Here is a 25772-nt window from a genome sequence, read left to right as displayed (position 1 = left end):
CTTGACTCTTCTATTGCCTCTTGTGAGACCCAGATAGACCAGCTCCGAAGAGAGCTCCATGAGAAAGAGTAGACTTTGAGTATTCTTCAGATGACGAAGATACGGGATCAACAAGCCCATACTGCTTTATCTGAGGAATTGAAATCTTTGAAGCAGAAGCTGACCGAGACGGAGGAGGTTGCTGTGAAGACATTAGCCACCGACGAGGACTCCATCAGAGCTGAGCTAAGGCAAGCTTATGATGAGAAGCTGTCTAAGCTTAATCAGCAGATTTTTGGCCATGCGCTTGATGTATGATTTTATTTGCTGAATGTTTTGACTTTTGATCTTTTTAGTGGAACTGGTTTTTGTCTTTATCTTTATTATGATTCCTCATTCCGTTTGAAATGATTGACCATAATTCTTTTAGGATTTTTGGCAAACTCTCAGCCCTCAACGGGTTTGATAAGCCTTTACCGACTACCGTTTGAGTCGGGCTAGCATGCGGATTATCTAAATCCGTTCCGCATGTAACGTTGTGCTAAGAGAGTAAATTCTCTGAGACTTTGTGCTATGATATTGAATACATAGACTTCGCCATTGTTACGGGAATAGGCTACCCGGCGACACGTGTTAGGTGTTGACTTTAGGATTTTTGGCTAACCCCCAGCCTTTAACGGATTTGATTAGCCTTTACCGACTACCGTTTGAGTCGAGCTAGCATGCGGATTGTCTAAATCCGTTCCGCATGTGACGTTGTGCTAAAGGAATGAACTCCCTTAGACTTGATGCTACAACTTCGAATACGTAGTCTTCGCCATTGTTATGGGAATAGGCTACCCAGCAACGTGTTTTAGACGCTGACTTATCCCTATTTAGGCTTTGGGATAAAATTCCCCAGAATCGAACTCTGGTGTCTTTTTCTTCAGAGAAAGACTAAACCGGCGACGCGTGTTAGGCGTCGGCATATCCTTTCTTAGGATTCAGGATGAAATTCCCCATGCGTGTAAGGCATGGATTCTGGTGTTATTAATAACAACCTGTCACAATGTTGAATATGTGAACGGGTGTTCTTTTTAACGGTTAAGAACTAACCGGCGGCGCGGGTTAAGCGCAGACTTATCCTTGCTTAGGTTTCAGGATAGAATACCCCAGAATCGAACTCTGGTGTCTTTTTCTACGGAAAAAGACTAAACCGACAGCGCGTGTTAGGCGCAGACTTATCCCTGCTTAGGATTCGGGATAAACTTCCTAGGATGAATCCTAAATTGACAAATTTCGGAAAAGATCGATGCGGGAAAGGAAGAATTTTATATTCTATTTCCCGGTCTTCTTTTAGGGTGAAGGCGAACCCGAAAACAAGGAAGGAAGAATTTTATATTCTATTCCCTGATTCTGGAAAGGAAGAATTTTATATTCTATTTCCAGCGAGGAAGAAACTAGAAGTGGGGTGTCCACTCCGAGAATCTGGAAAATTTAGATAGACTTGCCTTTTTATAGGATGAGTTATCTAAACTGAAAATGGGTCCTTCGTTTATCGAAGTGGTATTTTCAACTCCGGTTATAACCATGAACAAGGTTTAACCAAAGAGAAAAAGGGAAGGAGTTCTTTCGTTTATCGAAAAGGGACTCCGAACTGAAAGTGGACCTCTTGCTCATGGAGAGAATCAAGAGGGCCAGAAAAAACATTTTTGGTGGACCCACTGTCAATTGAAATTGATCAGTGAGGGATTTTGGTGGTGACAATGATTTTGGGTTATCCTCTAGAATATTAAGTGTAATATTCTTCAAGGAACTTCCCGGTAAACGAGTTATCCTGAATGTACTAGGGATAGTACTTTTTCAGGAACTTCCCATTTATTGGCATTAATTGCCTGGCGCCCTCTTGAGTAATCAGGCGATATGCGCCGTTTGAATAGACTGTGTCTATTACAAACGGTCCTTCCCATTTGGGTTCGAATTTACCTTTCTTCTTGGAGGTGAGAATTATTGGTCGGCGAGCAGCGAGGACCAGATCTCCTTCCTTGAAGCTTCTCTGTCGGACTCTTTTGTTAAAAGCCCTTGACATCCTGGCTTGGTAAAACTCGATGTGTTGTTGAGCCTCCAAACGCTTTTCATCCAGCCTCTCGAGCTCTTCGAGACGCTTCTGATGTTGTTCTTCGGTCGTCATCTCCGTTGCGAGAGCGATCCGAAGGAACAGAATCTGAATTTCCAGCGGTAGCACAGCTTCACATCCGTATACCAGCGAATACGGGGTAGCTCCCGTAGGCGTGCGTATGGTGGTGCGATAAGCCCAGAGTGCTTCACCGAGTTTATCGTCCCAGTCTCGTTTATTGGTCTTCACGAGCTTGGACAGGATCTTAATGATCGTCTTGTTAAACGCTTCAGCTAATCCGTTCGCAGCGGGATAGTAAGCTGTCGACGAAACATCTTCGATTTTGAACTTGTCGCAGAATCTGACGATAATCTGTGATTGCGAGGATGAATCGATCGCCTTTGACTGAAGGGGGAAAAATAGGACCGACAATGTCCATACCCCATGTCTCGAACGGCCAAGACGTGGTTGACGTGTGCAACTGCTCTGGCGGTTGATGCATATAATTCGCATGTATCTGACAAGCGTGGCATTCTCGTGCGTGTTCGATTGCATCTCGAACCATCGTTGGCCAGAAATATCCCATTCTCCTGATGCGATCATACAGTTTGGGACTAGGTTGATGCGCACCACATTCTCCTTCGTGTGCTTCCTTAAGAACTTCTTCTGCTTCTTTGTTCGAAAGACATCGGAGTAACAAACCATCATACCCTCTACGGTATAACGTATGGGTCTCGGTGTTATAGAAGAACCTTGGTACTCTTCGACGGATTGATTCCCTTTCTTTTATGTCCTCTGGTAAAATATCATATTGGACGTAGTCAATGATAGGAAAACGCCAATCTCGGGACATTTGAGTTGAATTCACCTCCTTGGTGTTTATGTTTCCATCGTCTTCCTTTTCAATATCCATATCGTATATGGGTATGCAGAGCTGATGCGTCCTTACTGTGACTAACAGCTCTGTTTCGGGAGGCTGCGCAAGTGAAACCGCTAGTGCTGCCAGTGCATCCGCATAAGCGTTCTGGAGACGGGGGATGTATTCAATGAAGAATTCTTCAAAAGATTTTGCCATTTTGATGGCCTCCTGGTGGTACGGAATCAGGTCTTGGTTCCTGACTTCATACTCTCCACGGACTTGGTTGACTATCAATTGAGAATCCCCAAAAGCTTCGAGATATTCGACCCCCAGCTCCTTGGCGAAACTGAGTCCAATGAGAAGCGCGTTGTATTCGGCTACATTATTGGAGTACGGACTAGTCAACGAATAAGCTCGAGGCATCACATGCTTCCCCGGGGAGATTAGGACAACCCCAACCCCGGAGGAAACTGTAGATCCTCCCGGGATTATTACGCTATTAACTGCCCTTGAGGCACCATCGAAATATAATTGCCATACTTGTTGGTGCGACGTAATGTTAACCTCGTGGGTTTCATCCGGCAAATCATCATATACTTCTGCCGTATCTGTGGTCGGGTTTGCCGCCAGAAGATCACAAATTGCTTGTCCTTTGATCGACTTCTGTTGTTTGAAGTGCAAATCATATTGGGACAAGAGAAGAGCCCATTTCGCTAACCGCCAATTCATAGAGGCTGGTTGCATCATAAACACCCGTACTAGATTAACATTGGAAATGACGTAAATCGTCTGTCCAACCAAGTAATGCCGCATCTTTTGCATCGCGAATACCAAGGCGAGGCATTCTTTCTCGATCATAGGATATCGAGACTCGACGCCTATTAAGGTCCGACATAGGTAATAAACTGCCTGTTCCTGACCGTTATCGTCGTCTTGTGCTAGTAAAGCACTTATCGAGTGGTTCATCGCCTTGATGTAAATCAAGAACGGTTTACCCGATTTTGGTGCGACGAAAACAGGAGGATTCGCCAGATACGTTTTGATATCTTCGAATGCTTTTTGGCAGGCATCGTCCCAAATGAATGACACCCCTTTCTTGTTTAGCTTAGAGAATGGTTGGCACTTCCCAGAAAGGTTTGAGATGAACCGCCGGATGTAAGCTAGCCGCCCTTGCAATCCTCTGAGCTCTCTCAGATTTCTAGGAGGTTGCAGTTCGTGTATCGCCTTCACTTTGTCAGGATCGATATGTATACCTTTAGTGGTGAAGACGAATCCAAGGAATTTTCCGCTAGACATTCCAAAGAAGGATTTAGTAGGGTTCATCTTCAATTGATGACTTCGCATGAGATCGAACATCGTCTTCAAGTCCTTGATGTGATCTTCTTTGTTGCGGCTTTTTACAACCAAATCATCAACGTAGCACTCGACTGTTTTCCTGAGATGTTCTTGGAAAATCTTAGTCATTGCTCATTGGTATGTGGCGCCTGCATTCTTTAGACCGAAAGGCATCACCGTGTAGCAAAAGACACCGAGAGGCGTTCTGAACGCTGTATGCTTCTCATCATCTGGATGCATCTTGATTTGGTTATATCCTGAAAACCCATCCATGAAAGACATCCTCTCAAATCCGCATGTATTGTCGATAATGACATCTGTGATTGGGAGAGGAAAGTCGTCTTTCGGACATGCCGTGTTCAGGTCCCTGAAGTCAATACAGATTCTGATTTTACCGTTCTTCTTCATAACTGGAACGATATTAGCTAACCAGTCTGGATGTTGTTCCTCTCGGATAAATCCTGATTCGATCAACTATAGCTTCCATGATCTGCGGACGAAACCGTCTTTGCTGTTGTTTGACAGGTTTGGCATCCAGCTTGATATCGAGGCGGTGCATTGCCACATTGGGGTCGAGCCCTGGCATATCTTCATAGTTCCAAGTGAAGACGTCAATATACTCCCTGATGAGAGCAATTAACTCCTCCTTCTCATTTGGGGGAAGGCTGTCACTGATGAATATGGGTTTTGGGTTGGCCTCGTTACCCATGTTAACTTGGACTATTTTATCTTCAGTGGGCGGTTCTCTTTGTTCGAACCTATCACCGTACTGCATGTTTAGGTGATGAACCCATGGATCTTCCCACGTTGGCATTTGATCGTCGTCTTCTATCGTCACAGGATCGACCATAGTCATATGCGACATCAGTTTCTTGAACATCTCCCCCAAACTTGCGTCGATCGTCACAGGATCGACCATAGTCATATGCGACATCAGTTTCTTGAACATCTCCCCCAAACTTGCGTCGAAATCCCCAGCTAAAGAATCAGAAGAGTATCCGTTCTTAGTTTTGTTAGCAATTTGATCGATAATTTGCTAACCACATTCATCATCAGACGAGGAAACATAGCCTAAGCCTCTTTTGTGACGGTAATAACCATCTGATTTCCCTTTTGGCACATATGTTGTTTTAGCTGGGATACGGGAACCTCGATCAAAGTACAAGCCTTCTCCGAGTGTGAAATTATATCCCTGTTTTTCCATGAGCTTGCGCGCTTCAGGACTATACTTAGATAAATGTCGACCAGGTTTATCTTCCTCTTCGTCTTCTCTTAGGAAATGATCTGGTAATGGAAAATTCTCTCCTTTACCATAAATCACCTCTTTTTCGACTCCTGTTTTGGCAGGCACGACCAGGGTTGTTCCGAAGGAATGCTGGAGGCGTTTCTTTGTTACATAAGATGATCGGAGCGGCATATGTAAATCAGGATTATCGTGTAGTCCTTTTGTCGCATCATCAAGAGACAACGAGTACTCTAAATCATCTTTTATTTCAATATCGGCAAGTTGCCAGTTACAACTTACCTCTGACGATTGTTCATCGTCAAGATTGATTACAAAGGGTACAATGTCATTTAAAACAAAACCACCATTGTAATCGAATCCGGCTTCGAAATCAGCTTCTTCTCCGCTATCTGTGCCCTGGACCGATGGTTCCGTGTCGGATTCATTACCATAGAGGAGAGAATCAGTGAAATAATTCTCAAACCCTTTAAATGGTTGCTTATCCGCGACCAATGTATCCGATGAAATATAGGGGCCGATCATGGTTTGAATTCTTCGTCTGCATATCCTCTTTGGTGAAGGTGATGCAGGGAAGGTTCTTAGCCGCTATGTTGCAATGTTGCATTGACAGTTCTAGCTCTTCAGGTGCCGGTTTGACCCGAGTGAGGAATACTTCAGAATCAGCCAAGGCTTCTTGTAAGGCTTCCCTAGTCTCCTTAGACAACCGCAGCAACTCATACAGCGTTATCCGTGCTAGAATATTGGCTAATTGAGCCATTATATCGAAGGCTTGCGGAGTTTTCGAGCTTTCCGGTTTGTCTCTTCCAATCGGGCGACTGAAACGAGACTGCTTCGGATTCTGAACCTCCTGGGGATTCTTCTCTTTCGGTTTATTCACCGGCTGTCGTCGAGCCTCTTCGCCCGGTGTAGGACTTGTAATCACCCCCATCTCCTTGAGAGTTTTGGCTGGTCCCCGTTTATTCACCCCCTGCTCACTAGGTGGTGGATAATTGTAGTGATACTCATTTCCTCTTCTAGTGGCGAAGGCTTCTTGTTCTTCTTCGGAGAGCGGGAAAGTAGGAGCTTCATCGCCATCCTCCTCGAAGATTGCGAATGTAGCATTGCAGGACTTCCCTTTACCCTTTCTTCTCGAGGAAGTCGCCCACTGTCCGTCTTCAATTAGATCGGGATAAACCCAGAGGATTTCACCGTTCGGGGCTGTGTGTGGCACAAGTCTCTTTTAACGCTATCCATATGGGTCATCATTCACCATTTTCATTCCCACTTTGGTGATGTGCTTCGGCTCGAACCATGTTGTGGGCACCGATCCAAAGCTGATTGACACTGCATTTGCCCCTACATTCTTGGCAGGCTTCGGGGTTATGACGCCCACATCAATTAATGCCTGGATTTTATCCTTGAGGTGGAAGCATGACTTCGTAGGGTGGTGGACCGCTCTATGGTAGGCACAATACTTCGGATCCGTCACTTTGCTAGCCCCTTCTTGATCCACGATCGCCGGCAGTTGGATTTTGTTGTTCTCCAACAGGTACTTGAAGATGCCGGGCACCTCGTCATCTTTGAAGGAGTACACCTTAGGAAATCTTGGCTCCGCTCTTTGCTTCCGAGACCATTGTTGCCATTGCGGCTGCGATTGTTGTGGCGCTCTTTGCTGCTGCTGTTGCTGAGGTTGCAATTGGAAAGTTTGATTAGCATCAACTGCATTAGCATGTGCCTTACCTTTCCCCCTTGGGTTAAAATTCTGTGCTGGAGCATTTGTCTCCTGTTGGCCTCTCTCCGCCTTCTTTCTCCTAAGGAATCGTTCGGCCTGCTCCCCTCGGACCTTCAGATCCTTTCACGTTTTGGACGGTGTTGTCCCCATTGCTTCTAACACATCCAAGGACAGATTATTATGGCAGGTCTGGAGAATGAATTCCTCGGTCCCAGCTGTTCACACTACCTGGCTTGAGGCGGCGATACCAATCGAAGGCGGCTCCGCGAAGAGTGCCGACGAATGACCGCACCATCAGAGGCTCATTGCCGGAGATTACCCCCAAGTGTGATTTGAAGTAAATCAAATGTTGAGTGGGGGAACCCATCCCATTAAACAGCGTAAAGTTAATTAGGTTGAACTTTGTCGGATATGGGATTGATTCTCATTCTCTTGGGTATGGACAAGGAATGCCTGTTTTCTTCATTTCTTGAGCGGAAATCAACGTGTTGATTTTGCTCTCGAGATTTTTAATCTTCAAGTTTTCACCTGCGTTTTCGTTAGCATTCTCATTACCACCCCCTGTATTGACGGGAGGATTATTGGCGTTATGCGTCTCACGTCCTCCTGATGAACTTGGTTGCGACGACTTGGTTCGCCTTGCTGGTTCGTCAATGCTTGGATTTGTTGGTCATGCATTTCTCTCATGTTTTGCATGGCCATCTGCATTTCGAACCTGAAGGTTTCCTGTTGCTTAGCTAAGGCGTCTTCAAGCATTTTGGCCACTTGCTCCGCACTTATCATAAGCGCCTCGCGGGGTTGTCCCTCGCTGGATATCGTATTGTCTGATGCAACCGCGGAGCCAGCATCAGATTCTTCATCTTCTGAAGGGAGTCTTGTTCGAACCCTACCATAGGTTGTTCGCTTGATAGTTCCGGACTGTAGACGGGTTCTAGGCCGGGATACTTTCAGAATCGATTCGAGATTGTCCCGTGCCGATGTCCCTCTGCTGGTCATGTTGGTGGTGACCCTCGGAAATTCTCCCTCTTCAACCACCGTTCTTCTTCGTCTGAAACGCCTAGGCCTTGGTTTTGGCGTTTCAGTACTAAGTCTTTCGAAAACCGAAACTCTTTCGGGGACCGTCTTGATGCAGTCGCACTCAGACAATACTGCCCGAATGAGTTTGGAACAGGGGCATTGAGTTTCCTGTTCTCGGGGACTCCTCTTCCTGGTTTTACTCGTACCCCCAACACGATAGTACAATTCGTCTGCTTGACCTATCGTGTATTGGCACGACTTCTCAGGTATAACATTATCACCATCAGACGGTAATGTTTCCTTCTGATGGTAAATTGCCTTCTTTGGGCTTTCGAAAGTGACGCGCCTCGAAACATGCCTTTTTGGGCGTGAGTTCTCGGCGGGCTCCTGGACTTCAATGCGCAAGTTGGTGCGCGTAGCTGTCCTGATTTCTTTGTCACGTTGGAGGTGATGGCGACCCCCAGCGTGTTGAGTCGTTCTGGGCTTCTTCATCGGGCCCAAACGCTCCTTGAATGGAGCCTTGACTCGCTCATCGGGAGTGGACCGAGGCCGCTCCAAAATGGTCTTCTTTTGGGATGATTCTGCCATGATCTCCCGGAGAAGCTATGGATTACGGCCGACTTTGGTTGATTCACCGGAGGTTGAAACTTTGTTACAGGCGGTTTCGGCCTCCACACTTGGCGGAAGTTGATGGCGCGCTTCTTGGCCACTCTTTTCTTTCTTCATTCTCGCTTGGTGCACAAGGATTTTTGCTTGGCAAGCAATGCGCGGCGTTTGTGAATCCGCCTCTTCAAGTGTCGACGGTGGTTCCGTTTGACTCGGATCCATTTCGTTTCGTCGGCGCGCTTGGAGGAACGCATTCTAGTGGGGTGAGGCTGTTTGCCTCTCCTATTTCTTCAGATCCGCATTGTAGCGGACCCCATCGTGGACTCCATCGGCTTTGGCGAAATTGCGCGCAAGGCGTTGAGTCGCATTGGCGGTCTCTTCGAGAAGAGTCACAACGCCTTCAACAGTGGAGGCGTTGGCGGGAGTTGGGTTGACCTGGTTGGAGGTCGGCAGGACTTCACCCGACGCGACTTTGGCGTCAGCTGGGGTGAGAGCTTCGTTGGCGTTCTGAACTTCTTCAAACCAACGAACTTTTCTCCTGGAGGAGAACTTCTTGGACTTGCGGGGGGAGGTAGATCCGGACGAGGATGAAAGGTACTCCTCGAACTTGGCCTGGTCGAATTCATACTCGACCTCCTCCTCGACCGGGATTGAGATCCGCGGCTGCGACGTGACGATCTCGGCAGCGAGATCGGTGGCTCCCACTGTGGTCGCCAGATTGTTTGCGGTGAAAATTGCCTTCATTGAATTCATTGTTATCTCAAGTAATTGCTTTTTGGTTACAAAAGATCCGGTCTTTTTTAGATCCGGTTACAACGAAATCAAAGAAAAAGAAAAAGATTACAACTTTCCTTTCGAACGAATCACGAGCTCCTGTTTTACGGTCGCTCGCTTGTGTGGGTTTTTTGCCTACGCCGGGGTTAATCCGTGGACCACCGCGCGATCTAGATCCGGTCAGATCTACACGATTTAACGGGTATTATTTCGCAAAGAAAATAATAGCCGGGGGGGATTAATTCACCAAGGAAATAATCGCCCTTAGTTCTCGGGATCAAAGGCCAAGCTTTGATCCGGAGTATGGTCTCGTGTAGATCTCAGATCTGATCTCTCTCTCTCGAACTCCTGCCTTTTGTGACGTGGGGATGCTCGCCGAGAACCAGATCTGAATGTTCAAGTCCTCAAGTCTTCAAAACTCCAAGCTCAAATCTCAATTCGGCAGAGTTTCGGCTCTCAAAGTTCCAACCTCTGAAAAATGAACCAAGGGGGCCTATTTATAGGCTCTCTGAACTGTGCCCGCGCACAGATCTGGGTCGGTCACCTATGGGTGGCCGGCACTAGGCCGAGCCACCCATGGGTGGCTCGGCCTTGGCCGAGCCCCCCTTAGGCGTTGGGTTTCGTCGTTTTGCGTTGTATCCGTTTTTCGGTTCTGTCCGTGATTCGGTTGACTTAGACTCTGATTTGTTGATCTGATTTGGCAGTAAATCCGATTCCTGATTTGGTAGTAAATCCACTTCTGAGTTCGAGTCCGAAACTGATCTTGATTCGATCGTGATTCGTCCGAGTCTTCCCTTGGTTGGATGACTCGTTGACTCTTCGAACACTTGGCTTGATTCCACACGCGAATGGATGTATTCCGTTGCTTGCGTGCGATTCGTCAACCTCGTCGTCTCGTTGGTTCGTCGGTTTGTGCCGAGCTGTGCTAAGGGACCTATAAGCAATTTTATACGCCTACAAAGGTAGCATTGATCGGGGAGCGGATTCTAGCCGCTCAGAGTCGACAGAAGATCTATGCAGATAAGAGACGAAGACCCCTAGAGTTTCAGATAGGGGATTTGGTTATGCTGAAGGTATCGCCTATGAAAGGTATGCAGCGATTCGGGAGGCGAGGAAAGCTAGCACCGAGATATATTGGACCGTTCCAGATTTTGGAACGTATTGGAGCTGTGTCATACAGACTAGATCTTCCAGCATCTATGTCAAGTATACAAAATGTATTTTATATTTCTATGCTTAAGAAGCACTTGCATGATGAGGAACAGCAGCGAGTGTTGGATACACCAGAGATTGAGCTTCAAGATGATTTGACTACTATTGAGATCCCAGTGTCTATACTTGCTAGAGAAGACAAGAGACTTAGGAGCAAGGTTATTCCATTGGTGAAAGTTCAGTGGAACCGAAGTGGAGTTAAGGAAGCTTCTTGGGAGCGTGAGGAGGACATGCGACGCGACTACCCACACTTGTTTGAGCAGGTAAATTTATTTATGATGTGAATTCTTACTTGTGCTTTTTATATCTTGATATTTATATTTAACACTAGAATGAAGTATTTTCACTTAATTCTTAATCTTTCGGAACACATGGTATATATATGGGGGGTTCCTTGTTTGAATTTTTCGCCCGACGTACTAGTTCCGTTAGATTAAGGGTTGAGTGAGAATGTTATCATTTAGATAGTTAAGTATAAATATCACTATATGTTTAATATTACGAAAGGTGTATTGTGTGAGGGTTGGATTAGACCCTCGACGTGCTTTTCTAGTATTATTATGCGTTAGATATGATTTCTGAATTTAAAGGACGAAATTCTTTTAAGGGGGGAAGAATGTAAAACCCTGTACATTTTTATAATTTATATATGTGATTATTAGTGAAAAATAATGTTTATTTATGATAAATGTCTTTATGTTATGGTTGTGCATGATAACTAGTGTTTTGAGTTTATGTGAATGTATATATGCATCAGGTTTGAGGTTGAGTTTTGCAAATTTGCAAAAATCATGTACAGGCAGAAATAGAGTCTGTTCGGTCGATCGCGAGTCGACTGATGATCCCAATCGACTGTGAGTAGACTGATGGGTTCGGTCGACCCTGAGTCGACCGATGGCTGATTTCTAGGTTTTTACAGTTCGGGTTTGTTTGGGTTTTCGGGTCGGGTTTTAACTATTGGTATTTATCTCTTTTATTCGAGAAAGACACCCTTTCATCAGTTCTCCCCAGAAACCCTAGCCCCCTTTCCCCCTCTAAAACAATAACTTCGGATTTTTGGCGTTTTTGGGAGATTTTCGGGATTTTCAGCAGCTTCTTGTGGTTTGCAACGAAGGGAGTTGTTCTTCAACACACCAGAGGCGAGTAGCATCTTGTCCAATCCCTCTCCCATGTTTTTAAGAGTTTTTAAACGTTTTTCATGAGATTTATTGTGCCTAAGAATAATTTTCAAGTATAAATCGATGTTCTTTTTAGTGTAGATGCTAAAAATCATGTGTTTCAGATCTCCAAATCCTCACCAACGAATCTTTGATGAAACCAAGATCTGAGAATTTATTTAAAAACGAGTTTCTGTATTGATTAAATGCTCTCATACATGTTTAGGGATTAAATGTTAGATCTAACATGCAAGATTTCGTTTTCTGTTTAGGGATTAAATGTTAGATCTAACATGCAAGATTTCGTTTTCCATGTTTTATACGAATTTTTCACTGTCTCATATGTTTAGAATTACATGCAAGATTTCGTTTTCCATGTTTTATACGAATTTTTCACTGTCTCATATGTTTAGAATTGATAATACAATGCTTGAGTTTGATGAATTTGATTTTTAGATGAATTTTTGCAGAAATAACACAACTTGCACGAACAGGGAAAACCCATCAGTTCAGTCGACTGATGACCCCAGTCGACTGTGAGTCGACTGATGACCCCAGTCGACTGTGAGTCGACTGATGACCCCAGTCGACTATGAGTCGACTGTCGGGTTTTAGTTTTGTTCCTCTTTCGGTCGACCATGAGTCGACTGGTGATCCCAGTCGACCACGAGTCGACTGAAGATCCCAGTCGACTGTGAGTCGACTGACGAGTGATTTATTTTCTTTCTTCTGTTTAACCACCTGCTGTGTATATATATATAGTGTATATATATTCGAGTGTACTGTTTATCATTTTGAGTACGAGGAGTCGCCTCGTTTATCGGGTATTAATTTCACTATTTATGGTTTCATCTACGCATGTAAGATGACATGTTTGTCACAAGCTTAGATCTGTACATTGAGATACGTGCAAGAATAGGATATGTATATCTTTAACATTAGCATTCCATGTTTTATATACACAGTCCTCGAGTTGGACTATAATCCATTAAAGTCCTCGTGTTGAACTATAATCCATTCAGTCCTCATGTTGGACATTCAAAAATCAGTCCATGTGTTGGATATTGGTTAGACCATGAGCATGACACTTAGCTGAATCAGGACATGACATGATTATATGAAGTTGAGACATGATAGCTACTTAGGTTGGACATGACACTTATGTGATTCCGACATGACATTTGTTTTACGTATTGCAATAGGTTGTCTCCTTTCTTTATTGTTCTTGCATTAGATTTTGGGTTCTGTATTTAGGGATTTACAATTTGAGATATAAGGTATATACATGAGGGTTTCCTTATTTGGATTATTTCACTCGACGTACCTACGCTCGTGTTGTAGTTTCCTAAATACTAAAACCCTTTATTTGTTAGGAGTAATGATATGATTATTCTATGTATAAATCTGTATTTTCTTATACAGTTAGGAGTAATGATATGATTATTCTATGTATAAATCTGTATTTTCTTATACAACGAGCCCTTTCCCTTGAGGTTGGTTATAATGTTGGTCGCTAGCGCTTTGACGCTCGTTGTCCCTCCCCCTTTCAAGTAACGAGCCCGGAGCCCGGAGAGTCGCAGGTTGATGGTGATGCACTTTTGTGTTCAGCTGTCTATTATAGCTATGTTTTATTTTGGAGCTCCACTGTAGACTTTGTTTAGACACTTGAGGACTATATTTTAGAAGTTGTAAAGGCTGTGTGCCTTATTTCCTTTACTCAGACACTTGTATTTGAGATTTGTTGAGAACTCCGGTTTATTTATTTCAGACATTTACTTTGTATATCTGTATGACGGATGATGGAATATTTATTTGATCTTTATCATTTCATCAGTTATCTTTTGTATTACCCTTTACTTGCCTTTGTACCTACACCTATTATTGACTCTACTAGAGAGATGTTAATTGTGATGGTGAAACATCCTTTGTACCTACACCTATTATTGACTCTACTAGAGAGATGTTAATTGTGATGGTGAAACATGTTATTGCACGATGTGGTGCATGGCAGGTGTTAATTGTGATGGTGAAACATGTTATTGCACGATGTGGTGCATGGCAGGTTTGACATTCTTGGTTTTAACTTGGACTGCAGCCTTGTGTGAATCCAGGGACGTCACAGTTGGTATCAGAGCTCTAGTTCTAATATCGTTAGGATCTTCCTGTATCGAGTCGTGGAGCTAGGATAGAGTTTCTTAGGATTCATGTTAGAGTCCGATAGGAATTTCCTAGTATGAGTGAGGACAGTATATGCGTATATCTCAAAATTTTGAGAAATTTTTTTATGACAACTATTTTTGTTTAAAGTATATGCGTGAATACTATATGTTGTGAAAATCGTATTGTGATACATTATGTATGTATATATGTCTACTTTGACTCATGAACTTTTATATTCTTGAGATCAGAGATGGCAGGACGTGGCAGACCCCGCACTCGAAGAGCCGCTCAGGCAGAGCCCTAGCAGGCTCCACCTGAGCCACAACAGGTTCCACCTGAGCCACAACAGGCTCCACCCGAGCAGGAGCAGGCACCACCTGAGTCGCAGCAGGCTCCCCAGTACCTTATTGATCTCATGGCTCCCATCGTAGCTAGGATGGCAGCAATTGAGGAGCTTGTGGCGAGTCATATTGTGCCACCGACACCACCACCACCACCACCAGCGGATCAGCCACAGGGGATACCAGCAGTTCCTATCAGTGAGAGATCCCAAGAGACCGCACCTACAGCTATTCCACCAGCAGTCCCAGATAGAGCCACAGAGTAGGAGGATTGGCTCCGTATGGTTGGGAGGTACCAGAAGATGAGAGCACCAGAGTTTCAGGGGTCAGCAGATCCTCTTACAGCCCATAAGTGGAAGGAGGATGTGAGTAACATCCTCGATATACTTAATATGGATTCGGTCCAGAAGCAGAGATTGGCGTCCTACAGTCTGACTCTCTTTACCCCCAAGATCACTCCTTCGTGGATCCTAGACTTCCTCCTTCCTTCTAGCTTGAGAAAGAGAATTTAGAGAGGGATTAATGGTGGAAATTTGGAGCGTATAAGGCTGTTATGCTGGCCGATTAGAGGGAGGTAGGGAGAGAGAGTTGGATAGTTTTTCTTTTAAAATGAGAATGAGAGAGAGAATGTGAGGCTGAGTGTATATATATTCTTGCCCATGTGCCATCGGTAAAGTAAAATTGTGTAAATAAGGTCTTTTGTGCAAATCTCCCCTCTCAGAACATGGCTGTACAAAAATTGTTTAAGAGGGTATTTAACATTGTTCTGGGTTGGGCTTAATGTCATTTGGGATCAACTCTAACTAGGGTTTAAACCACATGTGATTAGGATTTAATGCTAAAGATTATTGGGAAGAAATTTTTTGTTTTCTTGATTAATAGTACCCTAGAAAATTTGGATTAACAACCCTAATATTTTCATGCCATTGGAATATGTGCATTGAAATTGATGCTAATATAATTGATATTGGTAATAATAACCAAGAATCAAAATGACAGGATGAAATTTTGTGCAAGTAATAAGCGGAAACACTATGCATTAAGTTTAATAAATTACCAATCAAGATTGTTTACATGAATGTGCAAATTGCTACTCTTATCACTTTCAGAAGACATTTAACTTCAACATATGCTTATTAAGAAAGTAACTTCGACTAAATCAAGATCATTAATTTTCACTTCCACTGTTCTGTGAATTTTGCAGTATTATTTACTTATTGGTAGCAAGACTTCCATTATTTGTCAATGGCAGACAGCATTTATTATTAATTAATTGGTTTTGACCTCAACAAAATATCATTTTTTTTTAAAATAAATTTCCAAAGGTGATTATAAAGTGATCAGACGATGATTATTATTTAAGAAAGAGAAATCTAGACCCCAATTTAAGTGATCAGATAATGATTATTATTTAAGTAAGAGAAATCTGGACCTCAATTTATACATTACCAATTACTAAAAAACTAATAGCTGTTAAAAAAAGGCAATTTGGACTGTTTTAGATTCAAGATACAATCAAATTTTTATCTTTGGATCACAACAACACATTAGAAAAACAAAGAATTATCTCCTATAACACATCCGGTAATAATAACACAATTGCATAAAGAGAAATGATAGAGGCACACTCTCCAACACACCTCCCCTCCTGCTATAGTGCACCAGGCCCACTTGAGATTTAAAATTTTAAATCTCAAGTAGACCCCGGTGTACTGTAGCAGGAGGGGAGGTGTGGTGGAGAATGTGCCTCTAATGCCTCTCTTGCATAAAATCGATTCAAATCATTCTCTTCAATGATAAACCTGAAGAAAAGAATGCATCAATTATTTGGCTCTTTACAACATAAAGTTTGTACCCATCTCCTTGATCAACGGAAATCTTGAAACTCCTATCATGCATGCACGCCAATCAGGGAATAAGTATTAGTAAGGGAGACCTCCTTGATTCAATTCATTCTTTCAAATTGAGCAGAAACTTTAACAATGTTGGACCCAAAGAAAGAAAAACTCCTCATAGTCTTTAGCTACATGACTGCAAACGATGGTGCCACCGTGTTATTTGACAGATGAAGAACGAGAGTCTAACCAACAAATGATATCATCAATTACGCTCTCTATCCTATCATCTGGTTCTCCCTCTAGAATGGAGTGGTAGCTTTCTTCATACAACTTGAGAGTTTTATCTTCAGTCGAAGCTTTTTCATATAGATATTTGCTCACTTTTGGATCTGTTACCTTGTCCGCAGCTCCATGGAGAATAAGTAATGGAGAAGAAACCTGAAAATACCAAAACATGGGTTAGAAATTATCACTATAGACTTTTAGATAGAGTATAAAGATGTAAAAACAACATAATCTTAGGGGATGTGCGGTTTCCTATAACTGTAATGGTAATGCACGTGCCAGTTGCATGCAATTGTGGTTGTTATAACTGTTGTTTCGTGCATCTGTAGTTGAAATTTTGTCATTTGAAAGCCGCAATTGTAGTTACAAGTGTTCGCTTTAGATATCAGACTCTTTTGGATTTTTTTCAGGATTAGTTGCAACTTAAACTCTATTAGCCGATAACAAGGTTGCAATTGTGCCTTGTGTCCAAATATGCACAAATGGCCAACTGAAGCTAGCTATCTTTACAGTTTACAGTTACAATCCTTGTAGTTGCACTGAACCAAACAATATACTATTGACGGAATCGATTATAGCTTGTGCAGGTGTATTTCAAATTGCCTTTATATGACTGCAAATGATTTTGCACTTAACACACTCAAGCTCATTTCTTGTTACTATCGGTTAGGAACGATTTTAACCTCTAGTATCTTCTTGTATGCCATATATACCCATGTAAAAATAGAAGTCAATAAGAGATTTTCCTACCGATTCTATTCTTCATATCACATGAAAGCAGTTTTGGACTATTTTTCATCTTCCATGAAACATTAATCCGGACTATTTCAAAGTATTTTTACCCCTCTCATGCATGGTGATCCCTCCACGTCCGAGAGCATCCATGTCTGAGACCATCAACATGGCTGCCAACCTAATGGGGAGCAGGTGGAGGGCTTCAATTTGAGGTGAGAAATCGGCAACAGCTTGGCAGAATGTTGTCATAATCCATCACGAACAGTAAGAGGGGTTAATGTATACGAGACGAACACTACATTGGGTTGCTCTTCGCCCATGAACAGTATTCCGTTTTTTTGGGATTTGGAATTCTCTTTTGATATTTTTGAATGGTTTTGATATTTTGATGAGAGAATAAATGGCTAAAATATTTGAGTGAATTTTGAGTGAAGGATATTGTAATTGGCGGGCAAGGATAGAAGAACTGCCTCACACGTTGACACTTCATGTCATAACTTCTACCACTTCACATGCTAACAAAAATTTCACATCTCAGAATTTTTTTTTTCATTAATCATAGTCTACTCCTTATGTAGAATTACAAGTTTATTTATAGGGAGAAAACTAAATCTAGAAACTAAATCAAATCCTAATCAAATCATAATAAAAGGGAAATAAAGATAAAATCTCTACCAAATTAAACTCTTAGAGATCCTAAAAATCATAAATCAAATCCTAAGGAAATCTTGCCTAAAAATAGAGATTAGATCAAACATTATTAAAATAAAAAAATTCTAGCAAATCCTAACATCTTTTGATCAACGGCTTACGACCGTTTTGCATCACAACCCTTACTTCCTTCGCTTGTCTAACAATCCTACTATTGGGTTGGTGACTCATGTTCTCTCTTGTGAAAATTATCCTTCTTGGAGCCACACCATGATGATGGTGTTGGCAGTGAAAAACAAACTCGAGTTTATAGATTGTGTTAAATATAAGCTCCAATGAAAGCCAACTGGACTGGATCAAAGTTGCTCGACGTTGATCACAAATATGAAGTTAAAAAACATCCCAACATCTGGTGGAAGGTTTCCAGTCTAGCTTAAGTTTGTGTAAGAACAACCGACAACAACCAAGCTTAGGGAAGTTAGCACAAAACTATGAGATGAAGGTTCATCTAACCAAGCTCACTATGAGATGAAGGTTCAACTAACAAATCTATAATGAGCTTGGTAAGGTATACTCGTTTCCAGATTTCGAATCCTTTTAAGTGAATTTTGTTGGGAATTGTTTAGGAAGCTTTGCATGAGATAAATACAATTAGTTAGGGTTTTTCAAAGCATGGCATTAATAGAGAGAAGATCAGGAAAAACAAAAATACTCTTGTGATGAGTGATTTAGGGGTTGTTTAGTTCGATGGAAATGGAGTTGTAAAAGAAAATAGAACAACCGGATTTATAAATACATTATTTGGTTAGCAACTTTGTAGGAAAGATAAACAGACTTGCATTTTATAGAAAAAGCTTACAACAAATGTTAAGGCCAATTCAATGGTAGGAAATGTGCAAGCTTCAAAAAAGAAAATTGAAAAATAAAAATAATTCTACATTGACAAAATAAATCTTTTTCCAAATAGAAAACCATCTACACTCAAGTTTCCTTATATGGAAAACTTATGTAGCTTTTGCACTAATTGAATTTCAACCAAACAATGAATTGGCATTAGAGAAACATTTCTTAGAATATAATTGCAGGTATTCAAACCACGAATTTAAAGTTGATTTCCTGCAACAAATGCTACAGACAACATTTGTTAATGCAACATTTGCTGCAAGTTATTTTGCAGCAAACCAAACAACCCCTTAAAGTTAGTAAAACCTCTCCATTTTCCCATAGACACAAGGACATCGAACCACGAAAAATGGTTCGATTGGACAACTAACTCTTGATGATCATATTATTTACAATCATAACAACACTACCACAACATAGTACATTCATAACTTCTCAAATTAATCCCTCAAGATCTTGCACCCACTGTTCTATACGAAGTAACTGTCGTCGTTTAAGATGATCTTGTTTCTCTTTTGATGGTCCTCACATCTTTCACTCAATGCACTCTTGTTAATTCACTTAAGATCAACCACTAAGTTCTGCATACTACAATCTTTTCAAAGTATTTGAGTTGACCTTGTGACGTACAATGTCATACTCAGCTACATTTGCGATGCAAGCCAGCTATTCTTAAAGCTATCTAATAGTGGCAATTAATTCAACCTGTCATAGGTCTTGACACAATGTACTCAAAAATTTAAAGTTAAATTCTTCTTACGGATCCTCTTTCCAACATTCGACGTGCTTATTTCCTTATTCCTCAAAATGAAAGCTAACGATCAATACCCTGATGTAAAGCTTGTTTACTGTTACAAAAATCTGGTGCCGTTAAAAATTCTCTGTTGAAGCTAAGAAAGATAATTTCTATTAAGATAGAAACTAATCAGCTTCACCCTCAATTAATCGAAAAACTTTTTTAATTTTAATTTAATCTTCGCTAAACTAAAATGTATTTGCAATGCTTCACTTGAATGAACCACACATCATGTTCACATTTTTTTGTGCAAGTCTATTTGACATCCTTCGTGTGCAACAAAAACAAAGGAAATAATTGAATTTACACTAAAATGTATTTGTAATGCTTCACTAGAATGCACCACACGTCATGTGCACATTTTTTTGTGTAGGCCTATGTGACATCCTTCGTGTGCAACAAAAACAAAGGAAATAATTGAATTTACACTAAAATGTATTTGTAATGCTTCACTAGAATGCACCACACGTCTGGTGCACATTTTTTTGTGCAGGCCTATGTGACATCCTTCATGTGCAACAAAAACAAAGGAAATAATAAAATTTACACTAAATTTCTGTAATCAATCTTGTGGCCCACGCTTCTTCTTTGGATCTAATATCAGTCCTAATCCAACTTAAGTTGAATTAAACTCGATGCCATTTCAAAAACCCAAACCAACTTCCTCTATATTGGCCCATATAAATACAACTTTATGTGTATGAATGAGTTGAAACCCTGAGCTCTTTGTTCCCTCCTTCTGTCATTCTTTTCGTTCTCTCGTTTTAAGCCAAAGAGAGTAAGGGCCGAGAGAAAGAAAAAGATAAAACCAACAAAGAGAAATCCAAAGCAAATGGCGTATTCATCAGCCTCGTTCATCTCGCGTAGAAGCAACCGGCCAAGACTGAGGGAGTTATGGCTTGAGAGAATCGTTCGCATGATCTACGTCGGTAGTACCGTAAGGCAAGTACTAGACTTGCTTTTCAATTCATTTGACTCCTATTTGCACATACATAACTCACAAAATCATATACTATTTATTCTACAATTTTTCCTTTGGTCATCTGTCCTAACTGAAGTAGGGATGAAGATCTACATATGTCAATTTCACGTGATTCGTATCGGTACTGTAGTCCTAAACCATAGACACCTATTTTCATGCATTCATATGTAGAATTGATGATATTAGAAGTCTTGCATTTGTTTGTGCTTAGTAGACCCTCAATAAATTGAGTAACTACTTTGATTTAAATTTAATTATCCTTTATTTAATCGTACTAGAAATTGAGATAAAAATCTCCCGATAGAGCTCACTATTGAGGTAAGATTGCAAAATTAGGCTAGTGGAGGTCTGTCCTTAGAAGAATCTCCTTGATAATTTTGATAGAGCTCAACATTGAGAATACCCGCATAAATTTATAGAATTATTTGATAGGGGTTTGTCCTTGGAAGAATCTTTTGGATGATTTTGATAGTGCTCACCATTGAGAATATCAAAATAAATCGATAGAGCTCACCATTGAGAATATCGAAACGTAGGATTATCCGATAGAGGTTTGTCTGTAGAGAACTCTCCGAATGATTGTAATATCGCTCACCATTGAGAATATAAAGGTAAATCGATGGAGCTTACCATTGAGAATACCGAAAAGTAGAATTATCTGATGGATGTTCGTTCGTAGAAACTATCCGGATGATTTTGATAGCGCTCACCATAGAGAACATCAAAATAAATTGATAGTGTACCATTGAGAATACAAAAAGTAGCATTATCCGACAGATGTTTGTCCGTAGAGAACTCTCTAGATGATTTAGATAGTGCTCGCCATTGAGAAATCAAAAATCAATCGGTAGAACTTACCATTGAGTACCAAAAAGTAGAATTATCTGATAGTGGCTCATCCATAGAGAACTATTTGAATGATTTTTTATAAAAACCAGTCCCGCTTGCAATTCACAACATTTGTTGATTGACCAGAAGGAAATCTGGTAATGTTTTTCGACATCTGGAATGACCAATCAAAGTGATCGGACCCAATATATTTGTATATAGTCATACTCTTAAGTTCTTGACATTATATTAGATGCATGACAGATTTACATCAAAAGTTAGCAAAAAGATTTGATATAATTGGATTAAGATTTCTTGTTAAGGATTTTTTTTTTAGTTGAGATCTTTAGTTAGGATTGAGTTTGTTGTTTAAGTTGAATTGATGTCATTTTGTTAATGTGTTATTCGATCTTATCGACTAGTTAGGATTAAATTTTATTTTATTTCTATAAAAGGAGTTGTATTTCTTTATTTTAGGGGAAGAGAAGAATATTTGTGAGAAATATGTATGTGAATTGCAGCTAGTATTAGGCATACAAAGTACTAGCATGTAAGGTGCCCGTGTATGAGACCCGCATTTGTATATTGTTTATTCTTAAATGAAAAATACAATGTCACTATGCTTCCATTCCTCATTAATTGGTATCAGAGCTAAGAGGATCTATTCTATTGTTTTAGCTTCAACATCAACAATGCATCAATTCAAAGTCCATTAATGCAATTCAATATTTAACTTAATGGCAAGTCTCTTCAATAGGGGAAGATTTGATATAGGGCAGGTTTGGATCAAAATCTGACAAAAAGATTTGATATGATTAGATTAGGATTTCTTGTTAAAAGATTTGTTGTTTATTTTATTCAAGATCTTTAGTTAGGGTTGAGGTTATTGTTTAGGTTAGGTTGATTGTTACTTTGTTAATGAGTTATTTGATCTTATCTATTAGTTAGGATTAGATTTTTTTTTATTCATATAAAAATAGTTGTATTTCTTCATTTTAGGGGGAGGAGAGAAGAATATTTGTAGAAATATGTATGTGAATTGCAGCTAGTATTAGGTATATGAGGTGCTAGCATGTGAGGTGCCTAGATGTTATTTGTATCTTTTTTATTCTTAAGTGAAGAGTGGAATTCCAATATTTGTTATTCTATTTTATATTATCTATATAATCATCCTTAGCAAGTCAATATGCTTCTATTCCTTATTAATTGGTATCAGAGCCAATGAGAGCCAATGTGTTAGCTTCAACATTAACAATGCATCAATTCAAAATATGTCAATGCAATTTAATATTAAACTTGAGGACAAGTTTTCTTCAAGAGGGGGAGATTTGATGCAGGACAGATTTGAATCAAAATTTGGCAAAAGGTTTTGATATAATTGGGTTAGGAATTCTTATTAAGGATTTGTTGTTTCTTTTAGTTGAGATCTTTAGCTAGGATTGAGTTTGTTTTTGGTTGGGCTAGTTGTTAGTTTGTTAATGTGTTAGTTGATCTTGTCTATTAGTTAGGATTAGATTTCATTTGATTCCTATAAAAGAAGTTGTATTTCTTTATTTTAGAGGAGAGAAGAATATTTGTGAGAAATATGCATATGAATTGTAGCTAGTATTAGACATGTGAGGTACCTAGATGTGAGGCCCGCATTTGTATCTTTTTATTCTTAAATGAAAAGACAATATTTATTATTTTATTTTATTTTATCCAGATAATAATCCTCAACAAGTCATTATGCTTCCGTTCCTCATTAGTGCAATTTTAATATTTATTATTTTATTTTATTTTATCTAAATAATCATCCTCAGCAAGTCACTATGCTTCGTTCCTCATTAAATAGTATCAGAGCGAAAGGGATCCACCATTTCAGCATCAACATCGACAATGCATCAATTCGAAGTCCATCAATACAAATCAAAATTAAACTCCAAGGCGAGATTTGATGTAGGACAACTTTGGATCAAAATCTAGCAAAAAGATTTGATATAATTGGATTAGGATTTCTTGTTAAAGATTTGTTGTTTCTTTTAATTGAGATCTTTAGTTAGGATTGAGTTTGTTCTTTAGGTTGGATTAATTGTTATTTCGTTAATGTGTTTTTGATCTTATCTATTAGTTAGGATTAGATTTTGTTTTATTTCTATAACATGAGTCGTATTTATTCATTTTAGGAAGGAGGAGAAAAGAATGTGTGAGAAATCTGTATGTGAATTGCAGCTAGTATTAGGTATGTGAGGTGCTAGCATGTGAGATGCCCAGATGTGAGACCCGCATTTGTATCTTTTTTATTCTTAAATGAAGAGTACGATTTCAATATTTGTAATTTTATTTTATTTTATCTAGATAATGATCCTCAACAAGTCATTATGCTTTCATTCGTCATTAATATCTCATCACGGGCATGCTATAATATCCATGCTCCCCCCCCCCCCCCGGCCACCCCGGATCAACCCCATTTTTCAAGGCAAATTTCATTTTTACTATGCTTTGATTTAATCACTATTGACTAACTTTTTGACCCACTTTTGACCAAACAAGTGTCACATGCTGGGTGATTAGGTTCTTCTATAATGGGTACGGGATAGGGAGTGTGCCCATTCTCATCAAATCATCCTCCACTTGTCACTTTTCCACTCTTGATCAATGTCTAACCATGGATCCTCATCTTAGGATAATAGATCTTTCAGGTCTCCGAGACTCTTTAGGATTCAGAAGCTTAAAGAAGAAATGGACTAATTGAAGGGCGTCATTGTAGACTTGAGGGTTGAATGTTAGATCCTCACAGATCATACATACCTGAATGTAGATGGACTACACTAAGGAGGAATCGGAGCGTGCCAAGGCTGAACTAGAGTCTATTAAGAAGGGTTTGGAGTCTGCGAAGCGTGGCTACGCCGAATTGTTTAGAAAGGTAGTGGAACTCAGATGTCAACTTCGAGGAAGGTCGTAATTCCAGGAATATGTAGTAGTGTAATGATCGTTGCCTGATTCCCCGAACACTCCTCGAACCGTCGTACAGTTCCCGCGAACCGATTCCCGGTATATTTGTGAATAGATTCTCTCCGATACACGAACCAACTCCCTAAGATTAACATACCACTTACAAGTATGCTAGATGCAAAGTCTCTTTAAGTGCATGTGTGTAAAACCCAATGCAATGTGTAATTAAGTGAAGGGAGACACACAATAGTGTATGAGTCAATGACTTTTTTGTAACTAAACACGTATGTTAATTAAATGTAAAACGAAACCATGATCCTAAAATGAACTCTGTGAAATAAAAAAAAAGAACAAAGAAATAAACTCCATCAAAAAAAGTATTTAAGTATTTTATATTAAAATTCATAATTAGCTTTCTAGTTTTCTACTATATACTATGAAAATTTTTAAACGCACCCCAAAAAATTTACAACGTACCACTAAGTAAACTTGCATACCGTACCAAGCTATCCCCTAATGAATCCAAATATCCTAAGTGGCGAATTGCGTGCCCGAATTTGTATCGTGAACCGCCAAATCTCGTGTACTATGTAACTATGAGCTCAATTTTATTTGTCGAGTTGTCTTTTTTTCCTATACTGATTAACTTTGATGTAAATTTTTGATTAATTAATGAAGACAGCTTCGCAAATTTTTATCCGTGTTCATTTGATCACTGTTTGAACTTTTTAGTATTTGTGTGCCCTAAGAGGGTTCAATATCCGTGTGCCCCTTGTTTTGTGTATCCCTCATAAGCTTTTCACCTATGCCCCGCCTAATGAATGGTCAGATTTTAACACGTGGCACAATTTGGACGGTAGATCAAAACCCTAACCCTATAAATAGTTTCTCTTTCTTCTCACATTCTCCTCTTCTCTCTTCCTCTTCAATATTCATGCACTCTCACTCGACCTCTTCACCGTCGACATGACCCCCTGCTAAGTTCCATCGACCCGCTGCATCAATGTCGCCCCGACCGAGGGCAATGTAGCCCTTGTCGCTGAACGCTTCGGTACTAGTGAGGGTAGTGCTGCCACCACTCCTTCGGGTGGGTTGGCCGTCGGTGCCCTTCACTCGATCTTGTGCCTGGACCTAGAAGCAACTTCGGCACGTAGAGTTCTCAAGCTTGATTTTCCTTTCGAAGACTCTACAAGGGGATCAATGAAACCTAAGACACTCCAAGTTGTTACTACTGGTTCTACAAAGCGGCCATTAGCGATCAATTTTTTTCTGTGTTCAACAAACGTCAAAACTGTTTTAACAATACCTACCATAAAGATCATTAAAAT

The 25772-nt window shown here is 40.5% G+C and overlaps 1 protein-coding gene across 2 annotated transcripts in view; it reads right to left on the bottom strand.

Moving 5' to 3' along the window:
- Positions 16264–25772, bottom strand: part of LOC109840855 (caffeoylshikimate esterase) — a 25540-nt gene continuing 16031 nt past the window's right edge. For both annotated transcript variants that reach the window (XM_020409655.1, XM_020409654.1), the window contains one exon: positions 16264–16768. In XM_020409655.1, coding sequence (XP_020265244.1) covers positions 16547–16768 — 222 coding nt within the window. In that variant the 3' untranslated portion in view covers positions 16264–16546. The remainder of the gene's footprint in view (positions 16769–25772) is intronic.

The sequence above is a fragment of the Asparagus officinalis genome, chromosome 5, assembly GCF_001876935.1.
Source record: "Asparagus officinalis chromosome 5, Aspof.V1, whole genome shotgun sequence".
Classification (NCBI taxonomy): Eukaryota; Viridiplantae; Streptophyta; class Magnoliopsida; order Asparagales; family Asparagaceae; genus Asparagus; species Asparagus officinalis.
Note: the sequence above shows the minus strand (reverse complement) of the source record. Positions and strands in the feature narration are given on the sequence as shown.